This window comes from Malaya genurostris, chromosome 3 (genome assembly GCF_030247185.1).
Source record: "Malaya genurostris strain Urasoe2022 chromosome 3, Malgen_1.1, whole genome shotgun sequence".
Classification (NCBI taxonomy): Eukaryota; Metazoa; Arthropoda; class Insecta; order Diptera; family Culicidae; genus Malaya; species Malaya genurostris.
Window position 1 is genome coordinate 124639466 of NC_080572.1, and position 15844 is coordinate 124655309.

Sequence of the window (15844 nt, forward strand, 5' to 3'; positions counted from 1 at the left end):
AATTTAACGTTTTTTTAAACAGGTTATTTTCTATTCACATCACGAATGTTCACAGTTTCATTCCGATTTTGAAAATCAGACTTGGGTGACAGTTTGAATCCACTGTCTGTAGGTGTGTATACGAATGTATCCGGATGGGTTCTGGCTGTCACAACTGTGAGTAATTAACGAAGCCACGCCGGTGAGCATGGCGTTACCTCGTACATTCGTTACGAATCCTGCTCCTATGTCTCCATTACACACATTTGATGTTTCAACTGTGTCTTCGGCACAGAAATGATTCGGTAGGGTGATCTGGTACACTTGTTGGCAACGTGCATCAGCTATGACACGTTGGAATGATCGTATAAGGAAGTCTGCCCTGGTAGTAGCTAAATTAGTAAATGAAAAAGGTTTTGTTATAAATTAGGAATCCAGTTTAGCTAACCGTTACTGACATGCTGCTGATGTGAAGCCGAATCCTACAATGGTTCCTTGTTCATTTTCTAATGGCAACACAAGCGCGTTATTTAAAGGTGGAAGCGCTATCGGAGCGATTGTCGACGTGAACACAAGAGGATTGGGTAATGTGATGATGCCAATATCATTCGCTCTATTGGCAGAATTGAAGTTTGGATGAGAAGTCGCCGTGGTGGATGTGATTGTGGACAGTTGAGTGAAGATGTTTGATCCAAGTCCAACATCCCATCTAGTAAATCTGTTTATTGACGACAACATGCATTTGTATCTATGTAAACTTGTATCTGTACTCGCTTACCCGAGAATGTTTTGCGCGGCTGTAACAATGTGACGATCGGAGATGATTGAGCCGCCCCCGAAGAAGCCAGAGTTTTGGGCGTTCAGGTACAGCACATAAGCATTGTAAGGCTGATGAGGAGCACTGTGCCCGTTGATTAATCTAGGTGTGCGATTTACGAGAGCCTGATAACAGAAATGATAGTTGTCAGTTGCCGTTCATAATTCGGTTAATTGATTTCACCTCAGCGCCCAATACACATATTACTGTGAATAGTATGAATTGTTTCATTTCTACTAGAGCTGAATTCAAAACACTGGAGTCAAACTGTTGGGAAAATATTGTCGAACCGTTCTTTTATAGTCGGTTTCACGATACCCGATACTTGTTGTCGTTATCAATACACGAATTGATTGTTTCCGATAAATGCTCAGCCGAATGCATCAACGAATGGTCAAAATGTTCGTTATGATAAAAATTACATCAACAAAGTATAGATTAGGTAGCACGAGGGACGTTGTATAATGATAAAACATGTTCGGACGCTTCAGAAACATTATGTTGCAGAGGTTGCACAAAAATTTGTTAAGGTAAGATAGGCACGTTTTTCGCGGCTGTGAGCTGTTTCATTACAGTACTTATTTTTCGAAACGGTTCGATTAAATCTGTATAAAATGTTCAAAACGACGAATGTGACAATGAGAGATTCTCTTTGTTTACTTTCCCTTTCGATTATTGCGGAATATTCCTGCTTTTTTCGGTAATTTCTTCAGTGCAGATTCAAAGATGATAACTTTAATTATTATTATCGGTAAATAATTCAAGTGAAGGATTGCTAAGAGTACCGCAATAATCGAAAGAAAAAGTAAACAAAGAGAATCTCTCATTGTTACATTCGTCGTTTTGAACATTTCATACCGAAATGATATTTTAGTTAGTATACAGGGTCCGCATGTATTTTTTTTAACATGCAATAAAACACAAACGGTTCATCCGATTTCATAATTTATTTTTTCATATTAAAGTACAATCCTCCCGGTTAATTGTGGAATATAATTCCATTCAAATGGCTGCCTGTCCAGTTTTAGGACATTTTTGATTGTATGAAGCTTTATTTCAGCTATGGCTGCACGAATGTTGTCCTTCAAGGCTTGAATTGTCTCTGGCTTGTCCACATAACACTTATCTTTGACAGCCCCCCAAAGATAATAGTCTAACGGCATCAAATCACAGCTCCGAGGCGGCCAAACGACATCCGAATTTCGACTGATAATTCGATCTTCGAAGACTGTGCGCAGAAGATCGATCGTAGCGTTGGCTGTGTGGCACGGAGCGCCGTCTTGTTGGAACCAAATGGTGTCCAAGTCTTCCTCTTCAAGTAACGGGAAGATCCAATCGCTAATCATGGCGCGGTAGCGCTCGCCATTGACCGTGGCGGCGGCTCCTGCCTCATTTTCCTAGAAAAATGGCCCAATGATGCCGCCAAACCAAAATCCGCACCAAACCGTCACTCTCTGAGGATGCATCGGCTTCTTCATGATGCGAAAATTTTGCTTATTAACATACCCGCCGAGATGAAAATGTGCCTCATCCGAGAGGATGATTTTTTGGCAAAACTCGGCGTCTTCTTCAAGCTGATTTTCAATGTAAAACTGCACTATTTTCACGCGTTCCTCAAGCGTACGCACAACCATTTTCGTTCAGCGGAAGGATAAAACTAAGTTTCTGTCAAATCAGAAGTTAAGGTTACCAATGTCGAAATAACCGCTAGTTAAAAAAAAAGTTAGATGGCGGACCCTGTATATTGCAAAATTGATTGCTCATTGGTTTAAAGTTAGACTCAGAATGGATTAGTAACAACTATTACTCCTTGTATCTAGAACTTATAATCTTGAACTATACCAGTAATAAAATATAATGTTTGTTTGAATTACTGCATTTTATAGGTAATCGCAATCGGTCGTGTTTTGTACAGAACCCTGTAATTTTGTAATAGTCTAATATGATTGAGATGATCTCTTGGGGGACGCTATCAGTACCTAATAAATTAGAATTGGTCATTGCGTCAGGGTGCAAATATAGTGTTGCCTAAAGGAAATTAAATTTCTTTTCTGTATAGGGCACCAGGTATCATCAGTCTTAATTTTTGAAATATACAGATTTTAATTATTTTTATGTTATTTTTAATATTTGGCATATCTGTTCCGGAAAATTTATTTATTTATTTCGTCAAGCAAATGTAGACTACATATGAATGGTTTACAATGTTTACTTAGATACTACGCATTATTTGTTCGACTAAGCTGGAATTTCATTTCATTTTTGGACATACTAAGGTCAAGATGTTCGCAATATTGATTGTAGTGGCGCATTATTCGATTGATTGGGCTATATTTTGCATAATTTGTTCTAGTGTTTCTTTCTAAAAATAATTTCCTGGTGCGTAATTGACGGCTAGGTGTATAAAAATTTAATTGCGATAATAAAGAAGGTGATTGAATGAGTTGAGAAATAATGTCGCTGATAAAATACAGCATTGCAAGGTCGCGGCGTTCTTTAAGTGTTTGAATATTGATGAGCATGCAGCGTGCTTCATATGGTGTTAAAGGAAATGCTGTCCCGTTTAATTTACGAAGTGCATATAAAAGAAATTGTGTTTGAATAGATTCGATGCGTTCTTCGTGAATAATATTGTATGGATTCCATACTAGGCTGCAATATTCCAAAATAGGTCTGACATATGTACTGTATAATATTTTAATTGTGTATGGGTCCTGAAAGTTATGACTGAAGCGTTTAATAAAGCCCAGCATGCTATTTGCTTTATTGATTATGGTATTGTAGTGTTTCACAAAAGTGAGCTTGGAGTCTAAGATTACGCCTAAATCTCGTACAATTTTAAATATACTTATATTCTTTTAGAAATTCTTTCCTTTTCGCACAGAGTGTTTTGAACTGACAAGCTAGTATAAAGATGTGATTCGTCGTTTGGTTCGCACTGCGTACGGTGCACTAAAATGATAATTTTCTCTTCCGATTAGCATATTTCAACAAACGAAACTATCGTAATGCTACACCGAATTCAGTTTTTAGTTTCAGATGTGACAAATTGTGAAATTTTCTCCGATATTGAACTGTTCAATGCATTTTTTTCGAGCTTATTTTTCAATTGCATTCGATTAGTGCGAGGTTCGCACTGCAAACGGTTCACTAAACAGATTATTTTCACTATCGACATATTCCAACGCTTGAACTCTTTGTTTACTTTCTATTTCAATTATTAGGAAATATTCCTACATTTTTCGATAATTTCTCCAGTGCTGATAAAAGGATCAGTTTGCCTTTAGAACCTCATCTAATGTTCATCCAGGAATAATAAAAATCATCACGTAGTTAGATATATATTTAATATTACGGTAATTCTGAGTTAACACCCACACAAACGAACATGGCATCCACACACCGCACTGTCGCAGTTTGCGACTATCCAGTGAGCGAATGGATGTAACTTTTAGTTTTTTCATACATTCGCTACTATCGGCCTCTAGCGCAGCCAGAGATGGACTGAGGAAAAATGTGTCGGTGCCTATATTTATAAATTCCTCTTTGTGCGAAAGTTCATACTACCTAGAACGATGTAGTATTTTCTTATGCATGACGCGAAGCCTCCCTATACTGATCGAAGCAGATTTTCTACTAAATCCAAGGTGTAAGCAACGATCGTGCGAGAGAAGTCAAACGGATGAGATCATGATGACATGCAGTGATTGGTTCGTGAGAACATAGGTCGATTCAAATCAATTTTCAATAGTATGCTTGAGCGACCATAATAATTGTAATCGTTCATTTGAGGATATTGAAAAACAAGGTTTTATGTTTCCGTAGACGTGTTTATGATCTTGATAAAAGTAATATTTTATTTGTGATACTTCAAAAAGTTAAGGTGCGCATTAATCGCCATCTCTCCCCTACCAATATGTATGTTATCTCTTTAATTAACATTGTAATATTAACGGATCTGCACAATACTTGAATTTTATAATTCAATTTATAATCTTGAAAGACAAACAATAACATAGAAGAAGAAAAAATACCAAATAAAACTTTTCTCCGAAGCTATCCGAAAATTGATAAGTTGAATGAAGAGATAATTTAGTAAAATGGAGTAATCAGATGTGAAACGTTTAAAAAATCTGATAACTGAAAATAAAAAGAAACTCCTGTAATTGTCACCTTTTCCACATGGAAGCAGAAACCCAGTGGATCTATTCTTAGTGAAGTTTTTTTTTCCACCGGATTCCACACGGCATCTAGGTTGGTACTGTCCGGAGAAAGATAATAGGAACGACCAATCTACTAGTGGACTCCAGCCCCTTCAAATCAACTATAACAATAGTATGCTATTGAAATACTGAAACGACGTTGCCATACATGTTTAAGTTAAATGTTTCCGAATTGATTGGTTGTTAAATTATATCAATCCATCAATAAATGACTGAGTTATTATCGTTCAAAACTATGATAGGTTACGCGACTATTTTTGACACCCGAGTAAAGTCTAACATCAAAATGAGTACAAATTGAAATCTGATTATGATGGCAACATCAGATTGAAATCCTAATATGATATCGACTCATCAAATTTTCAATTAATATCACATCATGTTATCATTTTGCGGTTTTAAGGCAAAAGTTCTGTGAAACTCAAAACATGAAAATAATAATATCAACAACTTAGTGACAATACAAAGTTAAGTTTCAATGGAAGAATTATTCCTTCAATCCTATGGTACCTTTTACAAAAAGCCTTTGACATCCTGCCGAGTGGCAGTTGACCGCAACCATAACCGCGAAGAAACGATTTTTTCCAGCTTTTACGCAAATAATGCTCCTTTTTTTAAACCACGAGAATATTGGTGTCAAACCACACGTCTGGGAGGCATTAGATAAATTGGCGATCATCGGTACCACGTTTGTTTGAAGCTGGTCAATCTGAATATTGGCTTTGGTATTCCCATATCGCTGATCGTCTGCCGTAGGAGCTTATCTAGAATTTGATATGAGAAATATATTTGACGATCGAGTCCCTCCTAGATACGTTAAGTATTCGGTATTGTAACAATTTTGGCGTTCAGTTTAAAAAAATGTTTCGATATTTGTAATGCTACGACGTCGCGAAGTTCATTCCAAAAAAAAAATCTACACGCCAAACCCGTTCTGAAAATACCTATAACTTTATATCCAATAGTATGGAAAAATTAATTGGTTACGAAGTTCGAACATCGAACATTGAATGTCTCTGATTTCAGAACCTAGAGCTAATTCTTAATAATACTTTAGTGGTTCAGAGGAGCCACAAAGAAAATATATGTTTAATTTGTATATTCCTAAGTAGTCCACAAACTGTGTCGAAGACACTCTTCAAAACAATTCTCATTCCTAGTTATAAATGCTTAGAACTTCATACATGAGTGTATACGCTCGATACTATGAGAAGTATTTTATCAATCATCTAATAGATCTTGGAACTTTAATAGACTAAAGAAACCGTCTAACTAAAACTTCATAATTTTGAGTTGAATGAAGAGATAATTTAGTAAAATGGAGTAATCAGAAGTGAAACGTTTAAAAAATCTGATAACTGAAAATAAAAAGAAACTCCTGTAATTGTCACCTTTTCCACATGGAAGCAGAAACCCAGTGGATCTATTCTTAGTGAAGTTTTTTTTTCCACCGGATTCCACACGGCATCTAGGTTGGTACTGTCCGGAGAAAGATAATAGGAACGACCAATCTACTAGTGGACTCCAGCCCCTTCAAATCAACTATAACAATAGTATGCTATTGAAATACTGAAACGACGTTGCCATACATGTTTAAGTTAAATGTTTCCGAATTGATTGGTTGTTAAATTATATCAATCCATCAATAAATGACTGAGTTATTATCGTTCAAAACTATGATAGGTTACGCGACTATTTTTGACACCCGAGTAAAGTCTAACATCGAAATGAGTACAAATTGAAATCTGATTATGATGGCAACATCAGATTGAAATCCTAATATGATATCGACTCATCAAATTTTCAATTAATATCACATCATGTTATCATTTTGCTTTTTTAAGGCAAAAGTTCTGTGAAACTCAAAACATGAAAATAATAATATCAACAACTTAGTGAAAATACACGGAACGACCGAAATTAGCTCTGCGCCTAATTCGTATTACTGTTTTTGAATTAGTTGATTTTAACAACAAAATTTCCAAAATAACTATAAAATTAGTTAAAATTTAGAATTTACTGTGCTGAAAAAAACTCTTATTTTTAGAGAATGTGTTTAGTTGGCGAATATTCTGGACACAAACCAGCAATATTTCAATCCAACACGAAATTCTCATTGACAACTAATTTCGTTATTAAAATCAGAAACTTTGATTCTATTTATCTATCACCGTCATTACTGAAGGACAGAAGTGTCAAAGCAAAACAATCCATTAAAAAGCTAAAAGGGACAGTCTTGTTGAAACTGCTCGCAAATTGTTTAGATGTTTTTCGCATGTGTTACGATATATCCCTATATAAATTTCTAAACCGATATGTAAAAATGACGTAAACTGTTAGTGGAAAGTGTATTTATTCAAAATTTGTGCGCAGTTGAAGCGATTGTGGGTAATAATGTTTTTACGCGAAACAGTGAAGTGAGTTTCGAATGTTGCACTCTAATTGTATACGTCAAATGATGTTTTTTTGTATCTTCTCATTCCGGGCTACGCCGTCCAGTGTACTACTTGTATTCGGGTTTTGTTTTCCGAGTGCTCAAAGTTTTCAGTGAGAGAGTCGATTTCGCGAAGCCGTATGAAGAAAACAGCGATTTAGAAGTAAAATTTTTCAAAAAGAAGTTTATGTTTCGCTTATGTCCAATACAATACCGTATTTATACCTGCAAATATAGAAAAGATAACCGCGACTGAAATTTTTTTCGGTAGTAGTGTGCCATCTAGTGGCTAGTAGTCATTACGGTGTTAACGAGCGCCATATAGCTGCTAATTGCAGAAACCAATTCAACCATTTATGTTGGTTGAAAACAACGATTTATTTCTCTAATTCAACTAAAAAATTAGTTGAATGGATTTGAAGCGTACCTTAGCTAAGAAATGACAGCACGTTTAATTGGTGAATTCAACTAAAAAAAATAGCCATTTCAACAAATATTTTATTATTATTAAGAGAATTAGAATTAAAAAATCTAAATTAGCAAAAGTAAGATTTTTTTAGTTGTCTCAAAAAATAACTAACTAAAATCAGAAAATCAACTAATTTATTCGCCAAAATGCTAATTTCGGTCTTCCCGTGTACAAAGTTAAGTTTCAATGGAAGAATTATTCCTTCAATCCTATGTTGCCTTTTACAAAAAGGCTTTGACATCCTGCCGAGTGGCAGTTGACCGCAACCATAACCGCGAAGAAACGATTTTTTCAACATTTTTTCAGCTTTTACGCAAATAATGCTCCTTCTTTTAAACCACGAGAATATTGGTGTCCAACCACAAGTCTGGGAGGCATTAGATAAATTGGCGATCATCGGTTTGTTTGAAGCTGGTCAATCTGAATACTGGCTTTGGTATTCCCATATCGCTGATCGTCTGCCGTAGGAGCTTATCTAGAATTTGATATGAGAAATATATTTGACGATCGAGTCCCTCCTAGATACGTTAAGTATTCGGTATTGTAACAATTTTGGCGTTCAGTTTAAAAAAATGTTTCGATATTTGTAATGCTACGACGTCGCGAAGTTCATTCCAAAAAAAAAATCTACACGCCAAACCCGTTCTGAAAATACCTATAACTTTATATCCAATAGTATGGAAAAATTAATTGGTTACGAAGTTCGAACATCGAACATTGAATGTCTCTGATTTCAGAACCTAGAGCTAATTCTTAATAATACTTTAGTGGTTCAGAGGAGCCACAAAGAAAATATATGTTTAATTTGTATATTCCTAAGTAGTCCACAAACTGTGTCGAAGACACTCTTCAAAACAATTCTCATTCCTAGTTATAAATGCTTAGAACTTCATACATGAGTGTATACGCTCGATACTATGAGAAGTATTTTATCAATCATCTAATAGATCTTGGAACTTTAATAGACTAAAGAAACCGTCTAACTAAAACTTCATAATTTTGAGTCACAGGACTAATTCTGCATCAAATGATCGTAAATTATAAGTCTACACAAGAACTAAAAATTTATTGAAAAGATTTTGGTTCTATCTGTGGTCAGAGGCAAGATAATCGTTCATTGTTCCAATTAGTCGAAAAAACAATGATCTGGGATACCTTATTGCCGGATTCCTAATTCACGTTCCCTGTGTTGTAGAAGACTTCACTGTAAAACGTTCGGTCTTCAGAGCCTCTAAATTCGCATTTCGAAGTGATTACATGTGCGAGTTGTGTGAGATCAAGTAGTTACCTCAATTTAATGTTAAAATGTTTGAATGCTACAGCTTTGGATATAAGAAGGACAAAGAAAACATTTTCATACTGTTCTCAAATAGCCACACTGCTATTCACAGTGGATGCGGGATGGAAGAGATGCAACGAGTGTGCATTGACAGAAACTACCTGCATACAACTTTGTGAAACAACACTGCTTGTCATATGACCGAACATTTTCCGTCCACTCATAGCTAGCGCTTACAGTCCAAAGCAATCACAAAAAGTTCGCAATCTCATCACCTAAGTTCGAAACCGAAGCAGCATTTTTTTTGCTTTCGATTTTGATCTTTTAACCATTAAAACGACCAAAACGATAGCAAATTAAATAATCGATATATACGCACAACATCAAATTGAGTCTTCTTTTTAATCTCACACTCTACTCGGGATTCTACTGACACTACCCGAGTCGATTTTACAATCATTTGATGCAGAATTAGTCCTGTGATTCAAAATTATGAAGTTTTAGTTAAACGGTTTCTTTAGTCTATTAAAGTTCCAGGAACTATTAGATGATTGATAAAATACTTCTCATAGTATCGAGCGTATTCACTCATGTATGAAGTTCTAAGCATTTATAACTAGGAATGAGAATTGTTTTGAAGAGTGTCTTCGACACAGTTTGTGGACTACTTAGAAATATACAAATAAAACATATATTTTCTTTGTAGCTCCTCTAAACCACTAAAGTATTATTAAGAATTAGCTCTAAGTTCTGAAATCAGAGACATTCAATGTTCGATGTTCGAACTTCGTAACCAATGAATTTTTCCATACTGTTGGATATAAAGTTATAGGTATTTTCAGAACGGGTTTGGCGAGTAGATTATTTTTTTTTTGGAATGAACTTCGCGACGTCGTAGCATTACAAATATCGAAACATTTTTTTAAACTGAACGCCAAAATTGTTACAATACCGAATACTTAACGTATCTAGGAGGGAATCGATCGTCAAATATATTTCTCATATCAAATTCTAGATAAGACCTACGGCAGACGATCAGCGATATGGGAATACCAAAGCCAATATTCAGATTGACCAGCTTCAAACAAACGTGGTACCGATGATCGCCAATTTATCTAATGCCTCCCAGACGTGTGGTTTGACACCAATATTCTCGTGGTTTAAAAAAAGGAGCATTATTTGCGTAAAAGCTGGAAAAAATCGTTTCTTCGCGGTTATGGTTGCGGTCAACTGCCACTCGGCAGGATGTCAAAGGCTTTTTGTAAAAGGTACCATAGGATTGAAGGAATAATTCTTCCATTGAAACTTAACTTTGTATTGTCACTAAGTTGTTGATATTATTATTTTCATGTTTTGAGTTTCACAGAACTTTTGCCTTAAAACCGCAAAATGATAACATGATGTGATATTAATTGAAAATTTGATGAGTCGATATCATATTAGGATTTCAATCTGATGTTGCCATCATAATCAGATTTCAATTTGTACTCATTTTGATGTTAGACTTTACTCGGGTTATGAACAAAGTAATCCTGAAATTGACATTTTCATACTGAGCACCCTATCTCCGGAACTTCCATTTCCGAGAATCTAAGTTTGTGAAAATCGGTTTAGCCATCACCGAGAAAAGTGAATGACATTATTTTCACATTTTTGTGCATATCACCCAGTAATTCCGGAAGCGGAAGTTGGATCCAAATGAAATTTAGGAACTTTGTATGGGACAGTGAGACCTTTCGTTTGAAATGTTTTACTATAGGAAAATACAAAGGAAAAAAATAAATGATTTTTAAAAAGTGTTAGACTCTACTCGCCCTTAACCTATTATAATATAACTGTCCTCAACATTTGTACGTATTAGAAATTTTGAATTGTTTGTATTTCAGAGGTTGAGCATTTTCTTCAAATTTCGTGCAGTATTACTCGATTTTTTGTTCTAGGATATTCAGGGCGGCCATCTCATATAACTCACTAGTCCTTGTCCAAAGGGGCAGATTTGGTATCATCTTAAAGACCATACTTTGAATGCGCTGGAGCCTGAGTTTGTGCGTTCGAGCACAGCCCCGCCGAACAGGGACTGCTTAGTCAATTGCGGGGTAGATGATTTTCTTATAGACAGCTATCTGATTCTTCAGTCATAGTTTAGGTGTTCTATCAATCAGCGGATACAGAGACCTGATGAGTATGCTGCTTTTGTTAACCATTTTGTGGCCATAACTTTGTCGGGCCATTGGATGACCTCATCACAGCATCGTATTCAGCATTCGTCTGATGGAACCAGTTGTGGAGATCTTGAATGTAGGAACAAGATGATTTTCCAGCTAATGAAATATTCAGTTAGATCATCCAGACTTGTCTGTGGTTTATTTTTCAGATCATTAATGACACTACAATTGTATAAAATGGCCGTATCATAAACAAATTGTGACGGAATCGGTTGCTATCTTAAAATAAAAGCTCGCCTAGGAATTATATGGATAAATAGTGTGTTTCGGTTTACAGACCCGCCAAAACTGTCCTTTTTCTACAGTAACAATTGTAATAAGAAAGTTACGTCATAAACTAAGTCTGAGCTATGACAAATCTATTAGCTTATACCGAAAATTCTATAAACTGATAATAGCTTTACACAATAATCTTGCCCTACATAACAGTAGAAAGCAGCCGTATCTTGCATTTTTTCGAACTCTGATTACATTCAGTATAATCTTATCTTAGAACTTTCAAATGTGTTCTAATGATAAGCAATTGTTTTCCTATCGTGAATAATACTAATCTCCTTGGGTTTCCTCTATGACTGGGATTTTAATTTACGTAATTCTGGGCTATTGTGAAAAAGACCTTCTTGCGCACATGTTTTTATCAGCCCTTGTTTATTTGGACGGTTTAAGCTGCAGTAGGTGTGGCACAATTTTTCAACAAAGCTCAACAACTTGACTCATGGGGTTCATTTTGTTATTAAAGAGACCCACCTTTGCAAGGGCGATATTACGAACGCTTTTTCAGGGATTTTTGTAAGAAGAATTAGAACAGAAAAATTAGAATAGAATTATAATTAGAACAAGTTTAACATTATTTTGAAGTTTTTATTATAGAAGTAATTTATCCAATAGGGTAATCAGAAGGCTTGTATTCATTAATGGCATTAAAGGGTGGGTAGGGTCTTAACACTTTTGAAAAATCATTTATTTTTTTCTTCGTATTATCTTATAGTGAAACATTTCAAAAATATTTTGTGAAATTTTTAAGTCTATAGGAACAAAACTCTGGAAGTTATGGACCTTTATCTTTTCTTATCTCATACTGATAAGAGGCAAGAGTTCGGTGCACCTGTCCAGGAGTTCTGCTTCGAATGACTAAAAAATTTGACAAAACATTCTTGAAATGTTTTTTTATGACACAATACAACGAAAAAATATTACTTTTCGCAGGTGTTAGACCCTACGCGACCCCTAGAAAAATAAATTGTATCTTTAGATTTTATAGACAATAAACTAAAAAGCGTTTTTCTCGAAAGCAGGTTTTGAAAGTCGTGTCATTAAAAAACTACTTTACCTATTTTTACAAATTTTGCGCATACTTTCTACATGTAAAATGCCATTCCCAACGTTTTTCTTTTCGTTTTTGATGTGGAACACATCTTTATTTTCTATATAAGGGTGCAAATCAGAAACTCAAGGAAAACTACACATTTCTACGTGGTCAGGTTTTAAACACTTACAGCTCAGTCTATTTTGTATCAATTATTAATATTATTTCATCATTTGATTGGAAATATTTCTAAGTTTCGATTTGAATGTATCAAGCCACGTATTTTCAATTATATATGATTGAAATTTTGATTAGTAGCGAGCGGTGTCCTATTTTATCTGCTAAAAATCTCCCGCATACTGTATTTCCCTGCCATATACGACGGTTTTGAAGGATTAAGTGATATATCAAAGGGAAAGCATCGCTCTGATTGGTCAATCGATGCAAAAGCGAAGCTGTTGGGAACACACGAATTTATAAATAGAAGCGAAATTATAGCTAACGTTTCAATCTTACGCGTAGCATGCTAGAGGTAGGTTGTTGATAGACCGCAAGACAAAAAGTGCCATTTGAAGCTTTAATTGGTATGCTTTGATCTTGTTTCATGCAAGCTCGGAAGAAATGTCATGTTATGTCGTTTCGCCTGAGAAATTGACAACTAGCCAAGGGTAAATTTTGAGTGCTTAGGATTAATATCTAATTTATGTAGAATGAATTCGATTGATGATGATAAAAAGTTTATCGCTTCAAACGAAACTGCAGAATGGTAGAGAAACTTAACGCTATGAAAATAATTGCATACATCTGGGATATTGATGTTATTTTGTCGGCTACAAAACAAATAAAAATCTAAACAAACAAGGTCTATATTCTGAGTTCACGTTTTCGGTGTTGGTTCCTAATAAAGATCAGCACTTATGCAATTTCGGATTCGAAAGTTTGACGATTGATTAAAAATGTGGATCATTAGAAATTTTGGTTGCCTATCAATGGGTTGCCTATCAATGGCTCGAACAGTTCACGTTTTCGGTGTTGGTTCCTAATAAAGATCAGACTCTTATGCAATTGCGGATACGAAAGTGTGACGATTGATTAAAAATGTCGATCATTAGAAATTTTGGTTGTCTATCAATGGGCTGCCTATCAATGGCTCGAACAACCCTATGGGGCTGATCCTTGTAGTTTTTTGTTACTTTGGGAAGGTTTTACAGCTACATAATGGCAGATTTTTCGGTGAAAAATCATAATTTTCACTTCAAACAACCACCATAAGTAAAAAAATTGAACGAAAGCGTTGGGGTCTAGAAAAACATCTACTTTATCTATGCTACATTGATTTGTTGACTTCTGATTAGTCTGCACTAAGATATAGTGGACAACGCAAACCATGATTTCTAAGTAGCGTCCTCCTTCAACGGCTTATTTCTAAAAACTTTGTTGTTCGAATGATGCTTTGTACTATGTAAAATATTTGAATTTATTTTTTTAAACGATAGCTCTACATAAAATTCGCAAAAATACCGTTTTTTTCATCCGTCAGACCTTACGTTTTTGCCTTTCTCATTTAGAAAGGACATGTAATAACTGTGAAAACCAACTTTTGAACCGGGGCCCGGAGGGTCGAGTATAATATACCATTCAACTCAGTTCGTCGAGTACGCAAAATGTCTGTATGTGTGTGTATGTTTGTGTATGTATGTATGTATGTAACATTTTTTGCACTCATTTTTCTCAGAGATTTATGAACCTATTTTCATTAACTCAGGTTCAAATGATAGGTACAACGTTTCTGAATTTTATTCGAATCCGACTTCCGGTTTCGAAATTACACGGTGATATGTGCAAAAAATGATAATAAATTTTTTTAAACTTTTCTCAGAGATGGCCGAGCCGGTTCTCACAAACTTAGATTCAAATGAAAGGTATAATTGCCCCATACAAAGTTCCTGAATTTTCTTTGGATCCGATTTCGGTTCCGGAATTACAGGGTGATTAGTGAAAAATTCCTATTTCAAATTACTTACTCACTTTCCTCAGAGATGGCGTGACCGATTTTCACAATCGCTGTCACTAAAAGCAGTGAAATAAAACACGTAAAATAATTGCTAAACTCACCTCAAACTATTCCAATCGGTAGTCATTGTCATTAAGCGGCCAAACAAATTAATTTCGTACTTCCTGGTTCCCGGTTTTCGATTCACGACCGAAGATTGTAGCCATAGACTGAAAAATGGTTTCTTTTCTTTATCCGACTTCGATTCTACCAGCTACCGGACTCCGGTTTCGCAAGTCCCTGAAATAGTGGAACTCACTTCGTTTACTCAGATATGGCCTAGCTCTGTTGGTTATACTATTTTATGGACAATCTTTTTTGTTTTTCAAGAATCAAAGAATATTTGTAGAATACATCACATTTATACATGAGAATATGTGAGATGTGCGAAAGGCATCATTACACCACTAGGTGGATTATCATTTCGAGATGCAACAATTTTTAATCAGATATTCAAGAGAAACCGATATAAGATCTCTCTGAAATTCATAATATTTCTCCATAGAAAAATATTTTACCCGTACATTCTAATTTTGTCGTTAGGGGGACCATTTTCACATCATGTATGTGTATGTTTGTATGTATGTATGTATGTAACACATGGATCAATAAGTCCCGAGACTAACAATGGAAACATTTTTTTTGCATTTTTTTTTTATTCATCAACATAATCACCTATACAATGGTTCCAACGTTTTTCCAATTTTTCAATACCATGTTTATAAAAAAAATATCTTTCGCTTCAAAATAAGCTTCAGTTTCAGCGATGACCTCCTCATTTGAGCCAAATCTTTTTCCCTGGAGCATTTTTTTAAGATCAGCAAAGAGCCAGTAGTCACTGGGGGCTAAATCTGGCGAGTATGGGGGGAAGCAGATCAAAGCCCAATTCGTTCAATTTCGCCATTGTTTTCATCGACTTGTGGCAGGCTGTTTTTGTTCCATCGAAAGCAATCGCGGCATCCACTTGGAAAAAACCTTTTTCATGCTCAATTTTTCATGAAGGATAGTAAATACACTTCCATATGATATCTGTGTCATCTCAGCAATCTCACGGAGCTT

At 35.4% G+C, this 15844-nt stretch overlaps 2 protein-coding genes across 2 annotated transcripts in view; one reads left to right on the top strand and one right to left on the bottom strand.

The window, feature by feature from the left end:
* Window positions 1-15844, top strand: part of LOC131435808 (protein Red) — a 43731-nt gene that overhangs the window by 24518 nt on the left and 3369 nt on the right. The gene's annotated exons all lie outside the window — the stretch shown is intronic.
* Window positions 3-1077, bottom strand: LOC131435809 (brachyurin-like). Its single transcript, XM_058604021.1, has 4 exons — window positions 980-1077; window positions 758-921; window positions 438-697; window positions 3-371 (listed from the first exon to the last, which is right to left on the bottom strand). Exons 1-4 carry the CDS (start codon window positions 1025-1027, stop codon window positions 76-78), a joined length of 768 nt encoding a protein of 255 aa, XP_058460004.1. The 5' UTR covers window positions 1028-1077; the 3' UTR covers window positions 3-75.

Coding starts and splice junctions, on each gene's coding strand:
- LOC131435809 (XM_058604021.1), bottom strand. CDS start 1,027: ATGAAACAATTCATACTATTCACAGTAATATGTGTATTGGGCGCTGAG. Junction 698..757: donor GCCGCGCAAAACATTCTCGG/GTAAGCGAGTAC, acceptor GTCAATAAACAG/ATTTACTAGATGGGATGTTG. Junction 372..437: donor CGGCTTCACATCAGCAGCAT/GTCAGTAACGGT, acceptor TTACTAATTTAG/CTACTACCAGGGCAGACTTC.